This window comes from Phalacrocorax aristotelis, chromosome 5 (assembly GCF_949628215.1).
Source record: "Phalacrocorax aristotelis chromosome 5, bGulAri2.1, whole genome shotgun sequence".
Taxonomy (NCBI): domain Eukaryota; kingdom Metazoa; phylum Chordata; class Aves; order Suliformes; family Phalacrocoracidae; genus Phalacrocorax; species Phalacrocorax aristotelis.
Window position 1 is genome coordinate 54,728,791 of NC_134280.1, and position 18,216 is coordinate 54,747,006.

At 42.5% G+C, this 18,216-nt stretch overlaps 1 protein-coding gene across 1 annotated transcript in view; it reads left to right on the forward strand.

Annotated features, from left to right (window-relative positions):
* The window catches only part of IGSF22 (immunoglobulin superfamily member 22), a 28,149-nt gene that overhangs the window by 714 nt on the left and 9,219 nt on the right, over nt 1–18,216 (forward strand). The window contains 26 exon segments of the mRNA XM_075092520.1: nt 50–82; nt 647–715; nt 1,647–1,726; nt 1,974–1,997; nt 2,000–2,129; nt 3,300–3,309; nt 3,311–3,547; nt 3,776–4,004; nt 4,006–4,148; nt 5,230–5,397; nt 5,960–6,265; nt 6,592–6,914; nt 7,979–8,207; nt 8,209–8,318; nt 8,543–8,595; nt 8,597–8,692; nt 8,694–8,824; nt 11,757–11,887; nt 11,890–11,931; nt 13,032–13,071; nt 13,073–13,135; nt 13,137–13,156; nt 15,091–15,457; nt 16,919–16,997; nt 18,015–18,088; nt 18,090–18,190. Coding sequence (XP_074948621.1) covers nt 50–82; nt 647–715; nt 1,647–1,726; nt 1,974–1,997; nt 2,000–2,129; nt 3,300–3,309; nt 3,311–3,547; nt 3,776–4,004; nt 4,006–4,148; nt 5,230–5,397; nt 5,960–6,265; nt 6,592–6,914; nt 7,979–8,207; nt 8,209–8,318; nt 8,543–8,595; nt 8,597–8,692; nt 8,694–8,824; nt 11,757–11,887; nt 11,890–11,931; nt 13,032–13,071; nt 13,073–13,135; nt 13,137–13,156; nt 15,091–15,457; nt 16,919–16,997; nt 18,015–18,088; nt 18,090–18,190 — 3,288 coding nt within the window.

Below are 18,216 nucleotides of genomic sequence, written 5' to 3' on the forward strand. Positions count from 1 at the left end.
TGAATTTTCAGGTGCTCTTGGGTATATTCACCCATCTCATGCAATTAAGTATGGTCCGTCATCTTCTACAACTGGAAGAGTGGTAAATAAAAACAGGCACAAACTGCAGCTACCTATGCCCATCCTCACTGTTTTTAGAGATTTGTTGTGGATCGGTCAAAATCAGTGGGAAAGCTGCTGTTCATTTTAGCTGTCGGAAACCTGTTTTTACTGATTTAAATATATCTGTTCTTGTTTATGCAAAACCGAATTATTTGGCTGGGGCCGGAAGAATGTGACCTTTAATGCATAAGTAAATAAGCCTTTCCATCATGTAGAGTCTCCCATATGACAGATCTGTGACTGTCTAAAGTGACAGAAAGATCATATGAGTCTTTATTATATACCACAAAAAAAATCACAAATCATTCTTGTCAGTGTGCAGAGCACTGCTAATGAACAAATTTCATTCCCAGAGTGGTATCTGTGATGGATGTAAAGTTGTAGTATGTAAAGTAAAGCAAGGTTAACCTAATCTTCTTCATAAAGAGGGCAGGAAAAGAAACCATGCGTTTACAATAAACCCAAACAGAGACAGTAGGTAACAGGCCCCTGTTCCATTTCACTCTTTCGTTCATTAATTCCAATGTTTCTTCTTGAATTTTAGGAGACAAAGCAATATTCTGAACTAAAGTTAAAAGTAGACCAAAGCCTAATGAAACCTGGAAAAGAGAGAGTGGGTATCAATAGAAGAAGGATCCATAATGTTTTTGACAGTATTTTTAAGGAGTGTGTGCTAAGGTAACACACCTTTTTTTCTTAGCGCTTTTTTTTATGTTCAAGTAAAAACTGTAAAAAAGAAAAACTTAAGCACTATAGTATTCCTCAGCAGCAATAAAAATGTCCCCGTTTGCAGTCAGCGTACTGCAACACTGCTACTTTCAGGTACTGTTTTGTGTTTATAGGGCAGTGTTTCCGATCAACAGAAAAAGGATCAGTGCAAGAACCATTATTTTTCTTACTTGGTTTTGTGTTTAGCGTAGTGAGGCCCTAATGCCTCTTGTGTGGCATTCAGGCAAAACCAACACTAAATCTTAATAATTAATATTATTCAAGACATTTGTCCTAGTTCAGCCCTGTTTAATTTGTGATGTCCCATGGCTGCAAAAGTTCTGCCCTTCTTCTGTTCTTTTCCTTACTTTCATTGTTCTGTCCCTTTCTCTCCTCTCTCCTTAATTCTTAGTTCACTCTAATTCACCTCTCGCTTTGAATCCAGAGCACCAGAATAAAAGGACATATCTGAGAAGAAATGTGGCTTCATTTTGCTGCCTTAGGCCAAGAATGGACTTGATCCAAAACACATCACTGTCAGTGGGAAGACTTCTGTCTGTTTCTGGGGCTTTGGGAAGGCTGTGAGGGATCCTCAGGGTGGAGGGAGCATTGGATTTGGCCTCAAAATTTCCACCCTCAGAGATTCTGGATTTTCAACAGGTCAATTCTGTTAATGATTACAAAAATACTCATTTAAACACAAATAACAAGAGAAATTCACTAATATGTTTGCCACATCTGCTCCCCACCACCCCAGCCTATGTGGAGCTTTTGCTTATTGCTTTCTCTATGGTTTGGTTTTTTTTTTTCTTTCCAATCTGAATGCTTCTCCTGAGATGATACAGATGATTACAAGTGTGTAGTGTCCAATACCCACACTGATGCCATCTACACAGTATCCTTGATCATGACTAAAGTTAAACTCTAGAGGTCTGGCTTGATTAGTGGCTTGACCAGTTACTAACAACTAGGCTTGGAAGTTAGGCAAAATGGAGAGTCTTTGCAGAGCAGATTTGCTACAAGTAGAATGGGGTGAAGCAGGATGGAAGAATCTATCCCCTGCTGACTTTAAACTGAGCACTGTGTGTCTTGCCCTCTGTGTCCACTGCACAAAAAGAACATGTTTTCAAAGGTGCAAGCATTATGCTTATTATGGGGAAAAGCCTTTGTTTTGCCTGTATTCCCTGAGGAAAAAAGCGATATGAAGCATATGGGTATGAAATATATGCTGTGCATCACTAGTGTGAGTGGGAAAGACCTAGGCACCTACAGTCTTCTTGTGCGTGACAAGAAACTCTCTGTTATGCTGGGAGGGATAGGTAATCTTTGATCTCGGACACATGAGGGTCTGTGTACTATGTCAACATCTGCAGACAAAAATTTGAGGGTTAAAATTGGTGGGCCAAACTGTGACCTATTTTCTTTTCGTGTATGTCTTTGCAGCATTCATGATTCACTTGTCTTTTTAGGCTCAAACAGAAATCTACCATTGTACAAGTCATAAACCAACCCACAATTACCAGAGCACCCATGTGAAAACAGCTTTCACAAGATAGCAGATTTCAGTTTGAAGCCTAGTTATTATAGATAATAAGCCAAATTCTCCACTGATGTCAGTGTGGCAGGGGTGTGAGTCACTACTGATTTTGGACCAGTTTTAGTGGAAAACATGGGAATGACAATATGCACCTTGGCACTGTCCTTTTAGTGGAAGTGAACTTTGCTCAAACAATATTACAGGACTTGGGAGTGAGTGGATGGGCCTGGGCATAATGACAATGATCATCTTTCATCTGTTTATGGTTCCTACAACCAGCCATACGTGTGCCTGCTGTTTGAAAGAAAACCAACCACATTACATATAGCAAACTTGCTTTAAATCAATGCTAAGTAAAAGTGATGCTGCCCACCTGCCTTACCTTTTATTGCACTAGGGCCAACTCTTAAAGATAAGCTTTGCCATAAGTACCATTCTTTAACTATAATACTTACCTTTGACAAAGCCCTTAGCAGGGCTTGGGCGCAAGCTGTTTGGTGGTGTGGTAGGTTGCTTTACTTAAGCCAAATAGTGATCCAGTGCCAGGCACTGCAGCACTCTTGACAGTTAATGCAGGAAGATGTCAGTCCTCCTTCAGCTTGCCAAATGGTTCCAGGTGTGCTTTTAGATGTCACCTGCAGTTGCCTGAAGCCATTTGCTTTACAATGATCTACAGTAAAGGAGAGGGGAAAAAGCAGAGCTAAGACAAAGAACTGAACAGAAAAGCAATGTGTCTCTTGGTATTCTAGGATTACATGCAACTTTTACTGAACATTATGAACTGTATTTAGCTTAATTTCCACTGAAGTTGAAGGAGTGAATTGATCTTTCTGCTACCACTCAAGAAAGAAATCAAAATTACTTCACTGAAGTCTAGTTATTTAGTGCTGGAAATCTGAGATCAGGAACTAAGCGTAACAGAATGAATATTTGTCATCTTGTATTTTAACAGATGAGCCCATAACTCCTGACAGAACTGAAACTACTGAAAGTGACTGAAAGACAGACAGTAGTGTTTGAAATCTGCCTGCCAAAGAAAGTGCAAAAGTTCACCTAGAAGTTCAATGGGAAAGAGCTGAAGTGGGATGATAAATATGAAATCATCGCATCTGAGGATGGATTGGCCCACGCTGTGAAAATTAACCGTGCTCTGTCTGTTCCAGTGACTTTAAAGAACTCAGTGTTAAGACTGGAGATCTAGTGCAGAGCACTCCACTCTGCATTTCTTATGATCAGTGAAAAGCATCTTTAGGCAGTGGGTGAATCAAATGCAAGATAGCAGCATTTGAGCTGCAAAATCCATAAAGCTAAAACACAAAACCCCAGAGCTTGGGCTGAAAAAAAATGGAAGCCACAGTCTTATAAAGCTAGTCTGTGGACAAGCAAGCAGAGGAGCATCAAGACCTCATTCTGACACTGGAAGTAAGGTCCCAAGCCTGGAATCTCTCCTGCACAGGAGCTGATATATCCTGCAAAGGCAAAGCCACCTGTTTTTATTTATAAGGTGCCTGCTGGTGTGTGCCATTCTTTCTTGCCAACCCTTTCCCCTTTCCCACGGGTTCCAATTCAGTTTGTCAGCAATCTCAAGAACACTCAAGTGAAAAAGAAGGGAGAAGCCTGCCTGGAGTGTGTGCTGATTTCTGAAGATGTCACTGTGAAGGGGGATGTAGAATGGGTGAGTGATTGAGAGGTCTCCTCAGTACATTATGAAGCATGAAGTGAAGAGAGTGGAGCTTATCATTAATGCTGCTGAGCTAAGTGACTCGGGAGAATGCGCACGGATCGTAGGCTACGCAAGACAGTGACTGTAATGAGCAGTACAGCAGTGCCAGTGTAACTGTGGAAGGTAAGCGTGAATGGCTCATGAGAGGAAAAGGAGGAACAGTCTTTACACTGTTCTTCAGTGAACTCCCTGCAGAGGAGCAGCGCTGCTTTGCTGTAACAGCTAGGAAACTGATGTGAGGTAACACTGCTCTGCAGTCTGTTGTTTAACATGGAATAAGCCTTTCGTCTGTGCCCCCTCTTGGTAGCATGCAGATAATAATTAAGGACCTCCCTTTGCTCTATAAAGCGGTAGAAGCGTAAAGCAGTAAACCTTCCATTTAAGTCCTTGTACATGTCACCTAAACCAGCCTAGTAAACTGTATTGTGTTTTTTATTTTAATCAGGGTTGTCCTAATGAATTTTATCTGATTCTTTAAAGCAACCCATGGGACATTTGACTGTAGTCTGCTGAGGACCAGCAGCACAACATGAGGCTGGTAAATATTTAATATTACATTTGTTTTGTGAATTAATTTTGCAATAGCTTTGGTGATACTGTAAACTTAAGTCTGTAATCTCTATAGAAAGACACGAGGCTGTTAAGAGTGGGGAAGAAAAGTTCGACAGCTTAGCTTCATGCTCTCAGCATAGGCTGGAGAAGAATTTCAAAATTAGGGTGTGGATTTCAGTGGCTTCAATCTGGCTGACAGATTTCAGTATTTGAGATTATTTCTGTTAGATGTGGACCAGCTTTGAACTATGCCCAGGTGCCTTCCATGAAAAGTGCAGTATTTTAAGACCATTTTAAAATGAACTGCATGAAAGGTTAAAATTATATTAGTGTATCCTTCACAGGTTCAGGAACAACTGGATATTCAGTTGGTAGGACGGCATGAACAAAACTTCAGGAGCCAAAAGAAGCTCAGCTGTGAGGTCAAGCAGATTTTCTCACATGGATGATTGATCTACCCCAGTGCCCATCCCTGACAGATGTCTCTGAGGCTGGTCTCTTCCTAATAGTCCTGCGTTTTCTGTGTCAGATGATACGCCACAAACCCTGTACTGGTGTATGGACTTGGGTGGAGGTCACTCCATTAACTGCATTTTGGCCATGTATTTCTCATGTTGTTTTCCCAAAACAGGCTGGAAGGGAGTGGTTTCCCAATAGCACCCCCAGCCCTGGGCTTTCCAGGAGTGAAGCCTGGCAAGGAGTCCCTGGCCAGGGTTGAGTATGGCTGGCAGCAGGCAAGGAAGCCCTGGCTCCGGGAGGATGGGTACCAGGCCTGGTATGTGAGTGCCCTCTGTGGGCCATGGCCAGCATGGCCTGAAGGGACAATGCGGGGCAGGGGCCTCCTCTGACCACTCCCTGGGACAGAAACCACTTCTGTGGCACGGGTAGCCTAGAAACTCGTGGCTGAGCTGCCTCTGACTCCTCTGCACACTGGAATTGCAGGCTGGTGCCTTAGTTACAGATTCATCTTTCCCCACGCAGAGTTCAGGTTCAGATACAAATATTACATAGGCAGTAGAGGAAGTTTTTTGACAGCTCCTCTGGACCAGATAAGGGTATGGAGCAGTGCCAAGATGCTGCGTTCTGCTTCCGCTTTTGGGTTCCTGTAGCTAGATTCCCTCCAGTGAACACCCATAAAGAAGGGCAAAAACTCCTTAGGAACAGCCTTTCTCCATCCCTGTTTCTTCCCATGATGTCCAGTTCACTAAACTACTTTCATCCCGAGGGCCTGTCCATTTTGTTTTGAGGTCTACCTGCCATTGAATACCAACTTGGTGTTTGAAGTGCTCGGTCAACAATCATTCTACACAGTTTTTCTGTTCATATGTTTCCACCAGGATTTCTTCCAGAGACATTTGCAACCATGAATATTATGTGTGTGATGTTCTTGCTCTAACTGGGGATCCTGCTGAGCTCTGTATTGTCCTGAATGACATGAAGGTGGAAGGAATATGGCTCAATGATGGCAAACAGTTAAAATGTCCGTGGTATTGTCAGTATAATGAAAGGCTGCAAAATCCTAGTGGGAAGTTTTCTCCAAATAGCTACTGTGGGACTTGGCCTGGTTTTGATAAAGGGCTTTTGACTAAGGACAAACAGATGGACAGATCAGACAAGAACGGATCTAATCTTTCCCAGTCTTAGTAAGCCTCAGTCTTACTAAGTTTTGGCTTTGGATCTTGGCTTTTTCAAAATTTTCCTTCCCAGACTCCTGTAAAGATGCTTTCACATTTGCTAACCCATTTTCTCAGCCTGTAGACTCACATTCTTTCCCACAAGGTCAGCTTCTCACCACCTACCCTTCTCCCTCTCCCAGTCTCTGATTCTCAGAGTAATCAGTAAATGTGTCCTTTGCATGCTAATGCACACCCTTTGTTACATGCCGTATGGCTCATCTATGCAGATGCACAGGTCACTCTGTCCATATAACACTGAATTCCTTTTGTTCATAGATCCCAGAGAATTTTAGCAGAGTAGGAGCTAGAAATCCTGGCCGCTTAGTCATCTTAGAGCAGGAAACCGGTCAGAGGACTCAGGGACAGGGTTGGAGATGGTGTTTGTTGCAATGTGGGTTGTTTCCTGCCTCAATCTTCTTGTCAGATTGTGCACATAAAAGCATCTGGACAGTGAAGCAGGGAGCCATCCACAAACTCCTCATGGACAGAATGGGAGAGAGGAGGTACGTGTTTAGAGCCAAAGGGCAGAGTGTGGAGCAACAGTTGCCACTGGAGGTAGCCACCCCATCCCTTTACCAGGCATACACAAACACTTGCAGAATCAGTGCTTCACCAGGTCTGCTTACGTGGGCCTGTACCATTTTACAGGCTTATCTTTGTGCACGAGCAAAACCTCTGCTTTCTGATTCTTTGTTCCCTGAGGGGAGAAAATTGAACAGTCGAACTGGTTGATTTTAAGTGACTAATCATAGATTTCTGTGTTTATAAATCAGTGATTTATTTCAAACATTGTTGTCATGAGCAACAAGATAAACACCTTTTCTGAAATTATATATAGAAATATATAAATATGCATATTACTCAGCTCTTGGCAGCCAGATGGCGCCAGATGGACTTTCAGACTCATCTGCAGCATGGAAATAAGCATCTCTTTCTGTAGAATCAAGGCAAGGTGGATAGATACCGCTGCACAGACAGCAGGACAAGCACAGCAGTAAGGATCCTGTGGCTGCAGCACCGAATATTTATTATACCTGTGTTGCAGTAAAAAGCCATCCACAGCAAAGCCTTGGCATAGGGATAGTTGATTTTCCTGCATTCAAAAATATTTTTGAATGCCTTTTTATGACTTTCAGCAGAAGATCGTAATTTCTAAACATACACATTTTGTGACAAAAATAACAGGAAAAACAACAAATATGTTTAGGAACCTGGTTATTTTGCTTTATTGTGTGAGGGACATCCTTATCATTTTCCCATATTACTCTGTAACAAATGAGGGAAAGTTCTCTTTTCAATCAGTACCTAACTTCGATTCTACTATCTTTATCATGATCATTGACATCCCAGGGTGGCCTTAGGGAAGAACAGCACAAAGGGCTGCTTCTTGTGCCTTGCAAAACTTAGAAAATGCCTGGGTTCAAATCTTCAGGCCCTAGGGAAGTGAGGAGCTTTGGGGCTTGCTATTTCCCACAGGTCCCTCTTTTTCTGCTGAGCTGAACAGCTAAAGGAGGTCAGTCATCTCCCCATACAAGAAACGGAACTAAATTAACTGAATCAAAACACACTGAAGATTTTGAGTGTCGCCAAAGACTTTCACAAAGTACAGGATTCTTATATTAAACACATGAAGGAATATATGAAGGGCCCAGCTTTGGACCACCTCTTCTGGGAACTCAGGGACACAGGAAAGGCATCAAGCTGTATCTGCAGCTGCAGCTTTCAGACGTCTTCTGTTCTTTCCAGATTATCCTGTTATTGAAGAATCTGTCCTCGAGCTTTTTGCTGCACACAGCATTACTGTGAAGGCTAAGCATACAGCAAGCATCAAGGTGCCCAAAGTCACATGTTTCAAAGATGGTGTTGAGGTGACAGAGGAGGAGAAAGTGGTGATGCAGAAAGCCAGTGACTGCGTTGCTCACAATCAAAACCTATGAGAGAGAAGCCAGTGGAGCCGTTACGCTGAATCTGAAAAATGGCTGCGGCTCAGCTTCTGACAATCATTACCTCAACTTTGTTAGTAGGTGCTAAATTCATCATTTCATAGCAGAATAATCACTGGTAGATATGTTGGGTTACAGACACTAATTCAGACTTTCTTTCAAAAAACCTTGCAGTGGGACAGACTTGGAGTTATCAAATCAAGTGATTCAATACAGTTTAGTTTTACTGTAATCTACACTGATTTACACTGTGACAGGCTATGACCCTCTAAATAATAGCCCTCCATGTCACTCTGGTCAGCTGCTCACACTGCAGACAAACTAAAACCCCCACAGGGGAAAGCAGAGTTCCTGTAACACATGGGGAAAATGTAAAATGAGATGGAAAGCACCCAAAGGCAATGGAGGAAAGCAGGTGACTCAATTCATCAGCAAGAGGAGGATGGCTGGAGAAAAAAATGTGGATCAAAGTAGCGGTGGTGGAGAGCAGCTACACCACATTTGCTACAGAGAAGGTGGAGGAAGGGAAAGCCTATTAATTCAGAATACATGACATCAGCTCTGAGGGCTTCATCAAGCCCCTGTAAACAGAAGAAACATTTGCTGGAGAACCTATTAGCCAGCCAGTTTTAATGTGGCTTCACAGTCCCACTTCCCATTGGTTTTATCCTCTTCCTCCTTGCCAGTCCCCAAAAGAACACTGTCCCCTGTGCTTCAGAGGAAAAATTCCAAGAACAGAGCTTAGAAGCTGCTTTGTGCTTAGGCTGATAGCCAGGATCAAACAAATACCCAGGTCCTTTCACTGCAAGTGTTTGCAGACTCAGAAACCCCTCAACATGGACTGTTCTAGTATCAGTTATGTAACCTTAGTGGGATACAGCTGAAATGAAAAGTGGCTTTCTCTGGAAAATATTGTGGGGGAGGAGGGAAGATGATTTAAAAGGGAAATGCTTAAAAACATTTTGTTTTGCAGCCAAAAATGAAAATATGTCAGCCAAAAATAACTTGGTTAGAAAACACTGCTGAACTATCTTCCCAGAGTTTAGTTCGGGTACCCCTTGTTCCCATTTTTCCTTTAGGGACTGGGATCCCCAGTGAAAGGGGATTTGCACTCTCCTTTCCCCAAGACCAGAGTGTATCACAGAAGATACAGTGCAAACATCAAGTCTGGCCTAGTGAAACATTTCAGGAAGAAAACTACCAAACTTCCTCATACAAAGATTAGATGTGCCAATCAGGATTGAGGCCCTGCTGGACTTGCTATTCACAAACCGAGAAAACCTGCTTTGTAATATCTCTGTTAGTGATAGCCTTGGCTGCAGTGACCAGAATATTGTGGAGCTCAGGATCCTGCTGAGCGTGCTGAAGGTCAGCTCTAAGACAGGGGTTCTGGATTTTAGAAGAGCAAACTTGAGTTCACTCAGGGCTCAGTTGGGAGGGATTCCATGGGATGCTCCCATGGAAGACAAAGGAGCTAGTGAGTGCTGGGAGTTCTTCAAGAACTCTCTATTGGAAGCACAAAGCCAGTTTATCCCCTATAAAGGCAAGGGAAGTAAGCAGAGCAAGAGGCCCCCTTGGCTCAACCACGACCTCCTGGGTCTACTCAAATCCAAAAGGGAAGCATATCAGAGATGGAGAAGTGAAGGATTATCCATCGAGAGCTACAAGGGCATTGCCAGAGTGTGCAGAGACGCAATTAGAAAAGCAAAAGCCTAGCTCGAATTGAAACTGGCCATAGATGTCAAAAATAACAAGAAAGGTTTCTTCAGGTATGTCAACCACAAGCAGAAAAGGAAGGAAAACATAGGCCCACTGTTAAACGGAAAAGAAGAGTCAATCACCAATGATGCTGAAAAGGCAGAGGTCCTCAACACCTTCTTCACCTCTGTCTTTACCAACACTGTTGGGTCCCAGGCTTTGGGAACGAAATTGCTGATTGATCCAAACGCCAACCCACCATCAGTGAAGGAAGAGTTAGTACATGAATTACTACAGGAGCTTGACCCCTACAAACCAATGGGCCCTGACGCCATCCACCCGAGGGTGTTGAGAGAGCTGGCTGACATCACCGCAAGGCCACTCTTCGTAATCTTCGAGAAGTCCTGGAGAACGGGGGATGCCCCAGAGGACTGGAGGAAGGCAAATGTTACCCCTATCTACAAGAAAGGCTTGAGGCAGGATCTGGGTAATTATAGGTCCATCAGCCTTACTTCCATCCCTGGCAAAGTTATGGAATGAATCCTCCTGGGGGCCCTCTCAAGTCAAATGAAGCACGTGATTGGGAAAAGCCAACATGGCTTCACTAAGGGCAGATTGTGCTTGACAAACCTGGTGGGCTTCTATGACAAAGTGACTTGCCTGGTTGACATGGGGTGGGCGGTGGACATTGTCTACCTGGACTTTTCCAAGGCCTTTGATATGGTCCCCCACAGTCTCCGCCTGGAGAAATTAATGCGTTATGGCCTAGGCAAGTGGTCTGTGCAGTGGGTGGGGAACTGGCTGACAGGCCGCACCCAAAGGATGGTGATAAATAGCTTCTTTTCCAAGTGGCAACCTGTCACAAGTGGAGCGCCCCAGGGATCAATACTGGGCCCAATGTTATTCAACATCTTTATAAGTGATCTGGATAACGGCATCAAGTGTAGCCTGATGAATTTTGCTGATGACACCAAGTTGAGTGGGGAAGTAGACACTCCAGAAGGGAGAGCTGCTCTGCAGGGAGATCTGCATAGTCTGGAAGAGTGGGCCAGCAAGAACCTTATGAAGTTCAACAAGGATAAGTGTAAGGTCATGCACCTGGGAACACATAATCTGGGAGTGCAGCAGAGACTGGGATCCACCTGGCTGGAGGGCAGCTCTGTGGAAAGGGACCTGGGGGTCCTGGTGGACTTTTTTACACGGAGTCACATGGAGAGGACAAGGGGGAATGGACACAAGTTGCTCTTGGGGAGATTCCGATTGGACATCAGAGGAAAATTTTTCACAGTGAGGACAGTCAACCATTGGAATAATCTCCCCAGGGAAGTGGTTGGCTCGGCCACGTTGTACACTTTCAAGAGTCATCTGGACAGGATGCTGGGCCATCTTGTCTAGACTGTGCTCTTCCTAGAAAGGTTGGACTAGATGATCCCTGAGGTCCCTTCCAACCTGTGATTCTGTGATCCTGTGAAACTGAAGTAATGTATATCAATTCTCACCTAAAACTTTGCATTGTCCGAACTTCCTATGGAATAGGGAAGGCATTTCTGAGCCACTCTGTAATGCATCGCAGAAAGAGCTCATTTTCAGAATAAGCGCAAGAATGAAATCTTTCAACATTGGAAATAACAAAGGGAAGTAGATTGCAAATAAAGAGTCTTTAGAAAAAGGTTGTGGCCATGAATAAACCTTAACATAGAAGTTACCCTCCTTGATTTCTTGCTGTACATGAATGCATACATATTTATACACATGCACGTAACACATACACACAATTTGGAGTCAATGAATTCTGACTGTAGTGTGCTAATTTGATTTCCTTCTGTGCAGAGCCAGGTGTTTCAGCCTGAAGTTGTAGATGTGAGGGAAGAAGATGTCACCATCACCTGGAACTTCCCAGCCCAGGATGGAGGCTCCCAAGTGCAAGGTTACATCATAGAAAAAAGAAAAGCAGCAGTCTTTGTGTCTCAGTCACCAAGAAGCCAGTCCAAGGTCAGACCAAGATTATTATCTGTTTTATGTAGGCAGAAGGAAAATTAGATAAGCTTTGAATGCAAAGCTGAGTATTGATTGATCCAGGAAAATGTCATCATGGCATCTAGCAAGATATACATTTTGACATATGCTGTTCAAAGCAAGATTTTCAGCCCTTGTATAGAAGTGTCTTGACACTCACAAGCAACGATGAGAGGGCAGAACACTCAGCACCTCTGAAAGTCACACCTATGAATTTGGGTACCTAATTTCAAGCATCTATATTTTACATTTCTCCCTACCTAAATTTGACTGTTTTTCCCTGATTTAGACCACAACTGAATTAAACAAGTGACTGATTTGTTGTATCCATCAGATAACAACCATATGATCCATGCTTAGCACAGCTTGTATAACACATGGGAGGGTTCCTATCCGCAGCAAGCGTCTGACTAACGAGACTTTTGTTTTTCCTTTTCTGTTAATATTTTGGTTCTTTCTTGGATTCTTTCCTCTCTATCATTCAAAATGTTGGACTTTCATATTAAGTTACAATCAATCAGACTATCCAGAAATATCCTCCTTAAAGCACCATTATTCCTCATGGTAAATAATGGAAACACTTTTGAAGGCAAATTATGCAATTACTCAGGTTGCGTTTGGGTTTTTTTTTCAAAATTGACCTTGCGTGAAGGCTAGATTGTGAAAGGCTTGGCCACGCTATTGAATTTGTTACATCATGGGCAATCCCACTGAAGTCAGTGGAGCAAGACATGAAGATATTTTCCCCCAGTATCTGTGATCACACCAGGCTATAGACCATAATCCAGTGGAAAGCAAATTATGCATTTTTCCTCTTATAATATGCAACAAAATTCCATCTCCTCCTTGGAGAGAGAGATATGAAAATAGAGCAGACCACTAGAGAAGTGAAGGTTAGACCTAGTTTAGGGGCTCCCTGAACCCTGAAATTTATCTTGTTCTCCAGCAGTCTGTGAGCTGAAATTTCTTCTTGGTTTATCTTAATCCAAAAGCAATTAAAAAAAAATTAGTGACCACTTGGGAACACTTTTATGGGTGATTAGAGAGTTGTGTAATCGCAACATGTGTGTCTCTAGGTACCAGATTCAAAGTGGATTGTTTTCTGGAGGATACAGAATGAGTTCTGTGTGATAGCTGTGAACCTTGCAGGCCCTGGACTTCTCAGCATGCGCTCAACCTCTCATTGCAAAGGATTCCATCAGTATGTTTCTTTCACTGTTTAATGTCTAGTTTTCCTAAACATGTATGTGATGATCAGATCTATGCATTTATAACTGAAATCTGAGGGAATGTGGCAAATTCCAGCCTGGCTCAATATGATGGACTGCACTGTGTTTACAGCTTAACTAAAGATTAAGGAAGGCCTGAATACTGTTGGCTATAAACATAATTATATTGTAAGTGCCTGAAAGTGTTATATTATTCACTTAAAATGTGTAACCATTAAGATAAGGACACAGTAAGAGATTCCCACCTGGGGGAAATTGAGTATATGTAAACAGCAGAGATCAACATGATTGTAACTTAATAAGGAAGTCGTATTTCACTTCAAGGTGCTCTAAGGTGTAGATACCTTTAGTGCTTAATGTTCATGTATAGGTTGCCAAAGGCCCTAATGTATGACAAAGAAAATAATCTCTCATACATGTTACTATGCTCCTTTATCAGTCCCCCATCAACCCTTTTAAAAGAAAACTCTTGCGGAATGCATGGAAGTTGCCTACATTCTTTTATTTTAATACTAGATTTTTAGTAGAAAGAATCTGTGCCTAATTCTTGACTGATCAAAATCACGGACAAACTCCAAAGGATTACAGTAGCCTCAGAAATGCTGAAATGGGCAGATTTTATTTTGTGCCAGTTATAGAGAATTCTTACTTTATATGACCATATAACTAAAGTGTTTTAAAAACAAAAGGCTGTCAGAGGCCTTCAATAAATAGCTTAAACTGTTGATGGAATCTTGTAATAGATACAGGAGTGGGCCTTAGTAGGTGCCCATAATTCAGGAAAAAAACTGGCCAAGTGTGGAAGCCCATATAGCTAAAAAATGACAGAATTCTGTGTAGTAGACGAGAGCCTTGAGGTTAAATAGTTACTCAGATGGGAAAGCATTCAGGTCCCTTTACATCAGAAGACAACACAAAAACAATTTAAAGCCTGAAGCTATGATTCTTCTCCTATTTGAAGACTTGCATTATTTCCCATTAGGCCTAGGAGAATAAGTACTGCCCATATGTACCACATTCCTTATGACCCTGTGTGTTCTTAGGAGTGTTCTGTACAAAAGCCACTAGCACCAGTTTGTCATGGCATGCTGCACTGGTTGATTTTTTTGGGTTGGGGAGGGCAGGGGGAGGTCATTGCATTTTAGCTGAGACTTTCAGAGTAGAATGTGGATTCAGATACACAACTCCCTATTCCTTAGATTAAAAACATATGCAGATTTTTTTAATCTCCCATCTTTTGCTCTTCTTACATATTAAGGAGATCTAACTAGACCACTGCAAGGCGGACTAAAGAGCAAAAAGCAAGATCTGTATTTTCAAAAATTACTATTAATTAGGGGTACTGTAATCTTTGGCAAATAAAATTGAAGAACATTAACAGGATCTTGCAAGTCAGGAAGCAACTTCACTAATTGAAGCAGCCCAGATAGCACCTGTCCACTTTACATAGGACTGTAAGAGGGATTTATTAAACAAGAAGAGACACCAGGCACTCAAAGCCATACCAGACAGGTTGTAGGAAATGTACTGCTGAGCTCACAAGTCAGCTAGGAAGAGACAGAAGCAAACCTTTAATGCTAGACACCTGTCCCAATCACATGTAGAGAATGAGTAGTGGTCAAGTGCTCACAGAAGGTACCTTTCCAAGCTGAATTCAGATGGTCCCATGTCAAACGTTGTGAGGATTTTTCTTAAATGGCCAACTTTAGAACAGGGTCTACATGTATGCGCTGTTTTAGGAACGACATTGTTTTGTTGGACAGAATTTGCTCTGTGTTCACTAAGGCTGCTTTTACTCTAAAACCTTGCAAGTTCAGCATCTTGAAATAGGAATAGTTCTGTATTCGCACATGCAAGCATAGGCCTGTGAGTACAGTACTGTGTCACAGGTCTTCTGCTGTCACAGAGCCTCCAGGACTGCTGAAGGTGGTGGATTTCTCCGACTCCAGCATTTCCTTAGCATGGCAGGAGCCAGACAAGGGAGATGCGCTGTCAGGACACATACTAGAGATGTGAGCTGAGGACACCAAGAAATTGACAAAATGCACCAAGATCCCTATCTCTAGTACCACTTACACTGTGGGAGGCTTGCAGGAGAGATGAATCTGCTTCTTAACCCGAGCTGTGAATGAAGCTGGTGGGAGAGAAGTAGCAGAGTTACAGGAAGGAATTCTAGCAATGCCACCTTCAGGTAAGACATGCAGTATCTGTCCAGCTGAAACTCCCATCTATCAGCTGATACTTTCTTGTGTTTTTAAAATATCCCTCATTTTGTAGAGCATTATCAAATTCATCTTGCACAAAGGACTATTTTGCATCACAGCTCTGCTTCTTTTTGCTGAGTTTTCAGAGGTGCCAAGAAGAGACGGAGAACAGCACGAGCCGTGCAATCCTTGAGCCAACTTAAAATCATTCTGCCATGCTTCTTGCTGAGCTGTCCCTGAATGAGTATGTCAGGTATAATGGCAGTTGTTTCTTCCACCATCTGACCTCTCACATCACATCTCACATGTGACTACAGAGGTCACTGTTGGAAGCTTATCTCATTCCTGTTATGATACTGTAGTCTGAGTATGGATTAGGAGAGTAGGTACTACAGCAAATAAACCATCATGTTTGAAATGTCAGTTTGTTGTAAATACAGTGGTACTGAGACAGGATTATAATTCTCTCAGGTGCTCAGTTTGAATGGGATGAACAGTCAGGTGCCAGCATGCTAAAGTTGAAATAGTATCGTCAGATATGATGCTTCAAAGACACTAATTGTGTCTTGAGAAGGAAGGTATCGTAACCTGCCATGAAATCCTCAGATACTTACTATTTGAGGTAGCAAAGTATTTAATTCTTTATTGTTTAGGACTTATGGCTGCTTACTGGTTAATGAGGACATTCAGTTTTTATGTCTAACATACTCCCAGGTAAAAAAGCATGGTGCTGACTGCCCTCAGTAGCACTAATGCCAGCAAGAAAAGATGGATGATTAATGAGTCATGTTATATAGCACTGTTTCCTAATCAAGCAGAAAGACATTCAGGCTTGATGAGGATGCCTCAGAAGGCAATATCCAGGTGACTGATACAAAAAATGGTTGTTTCTCTTCTCAGTGTCCACTTTGGAGATACACAACAAGTCTGTGCAGCATGGCTTTGTTACCACATCTCCAGATAGAGAAACATCACAAAATCCCAGAGAGACTGCAGGCTCCAGACAAACTTGTCTGGTGCAGAATGACAACATGCAGTACTGTACTGAAGAGTATGAGAAGTTCAATAAGAAACAGACATTATACAAAATTGTTTGTGGCAGAAGGTGGACAGTAAAATCATCTAATGAGGTGCCTCATTTCATGAGAGGTGCCGTCCCGTCTCAGGAGATGTTGCTGCTTATTTTCCTTTGTTCTCATTCACTTTTTACATTAACTATTTTTAAATGGTCCTGTTCACCTGCCTCACCTGAAATTGTCCTGAATAGGTTCGTGTCACTAAACTGTTGATTGCTGAGACATCAATGTTTCTCTTCTGGTGGTGCAGTTGTTAGGAAAAGGGCTGGCAACATTGCAACCCTTACAATAACTGCCTTCTGCAGAAACAGTTCGAAGGTCTCTTCTTCCAGTCTCCAGGCATGACTCAAAAGACTGAAGACTGGCTTTACTTTTCTGTGCCATCTCTCACTATTTTAATTTTTTAATTTTTCTCTCTCTGACTGTTTTTCTTTTATCCCCCCCTGCCCCATAGGTTTGATCTGATTGTGAGGCTGAAGGGCCACATGGTGGTTTGTGCTGGGACAGCACCATGCATTCATACATCTTTCCCTGTGAGCTTCTGTCTTGTGTCCTGTCAGAGGAGAAATCCTGCAATTACAGTTTTCTTGGGCATCGGGTGAAATACAGCTGCAGGGCTATGGAGGCTGTAGTTGTCCTTTGGCCTTTATCACATGAGCTGTCATTTTGATTTAAAAGAAGGTGACTGTTGGAGAAAACTCATGCAGTGCTTTAGGTTCATGAAGTCCTGCATAACTGCTTGCTATTTTTATGGCTAGTCTTTTTATAAGCCTCCCTGTGGTAGTAAGGGTAGAAGGACTTCTGTGCGTGCAAGTTTGTCAGCTGCACAATCCAGCCCTCTGCAGCTGGACCAACAATGTTCAGCAAACCATAAAACATTGGGGAGGCTCTCTGATTCATCACAAGGAGCAAAATTTTTTCAAGCATGCAACTGTAGTTGTGCTAACTGTAGTAAAATCATTCTTGATTAAACCATGGGTGACCTAAGGGAGTAATCGGGTTGTAACAACAACACTTGAGGTCTCAACACTGTCCTTTCTGAGGTACAGTTTCTATTAACATGGATGTTGAGCTTATTTCTGTAGAGGCTAAGGGCAATTTCTGTGCTTTCATTTTTATTAAGCCTAGACTACTGAACAAAATGGGGCCCTACAGCACCTTGCAGCATCAGCCCCAGTGTAAGAATGTATTTCAGTCTAAATTGTACAAGTTTATCTGTATCACACCAGCTGTTTTCCCTCAGCTTTCAAGATGATCAAACTAATGAACTGTAGCATAAGGTTTATGTGGCATCTTCCAAGCCAAGCTCTACGCATTTTGCTGGGGACAAAGCCTGCCATTGCCTTTACAGTGATGCCATGAAAAGCCGAAATCAGGACTGAAAAAATCTCTAGGATTGTTGTCCTTGGAACACTTTTCTATCAGGTAGATTGTGTACAAGTGGCTCCTGTAGACACAGATATCCCTTTTGTGCTCAAAGATGTGGTTTGTTTCTGTTGCCACCCAAGTCAGGAAGCAGAATGTTATAGCTGCACATTTGTCTTGGCCAGGGCTCACCACCACCACCAGGGATGTGGCAAAAAGAAGGAATGTCAACAAGAGGGAGGACAAGAATTATTCCCAGTCCTTGTCCACAGCACCAAGCGATTTGTTCCTGACCTGTACCAGATTATCCTCAAGAATAGTTGCAGAGAAGCCCTTTACAATGTTCAAATGCAAGTTGCAGGTAGAGTATGGAGCAAACTTGAGCAT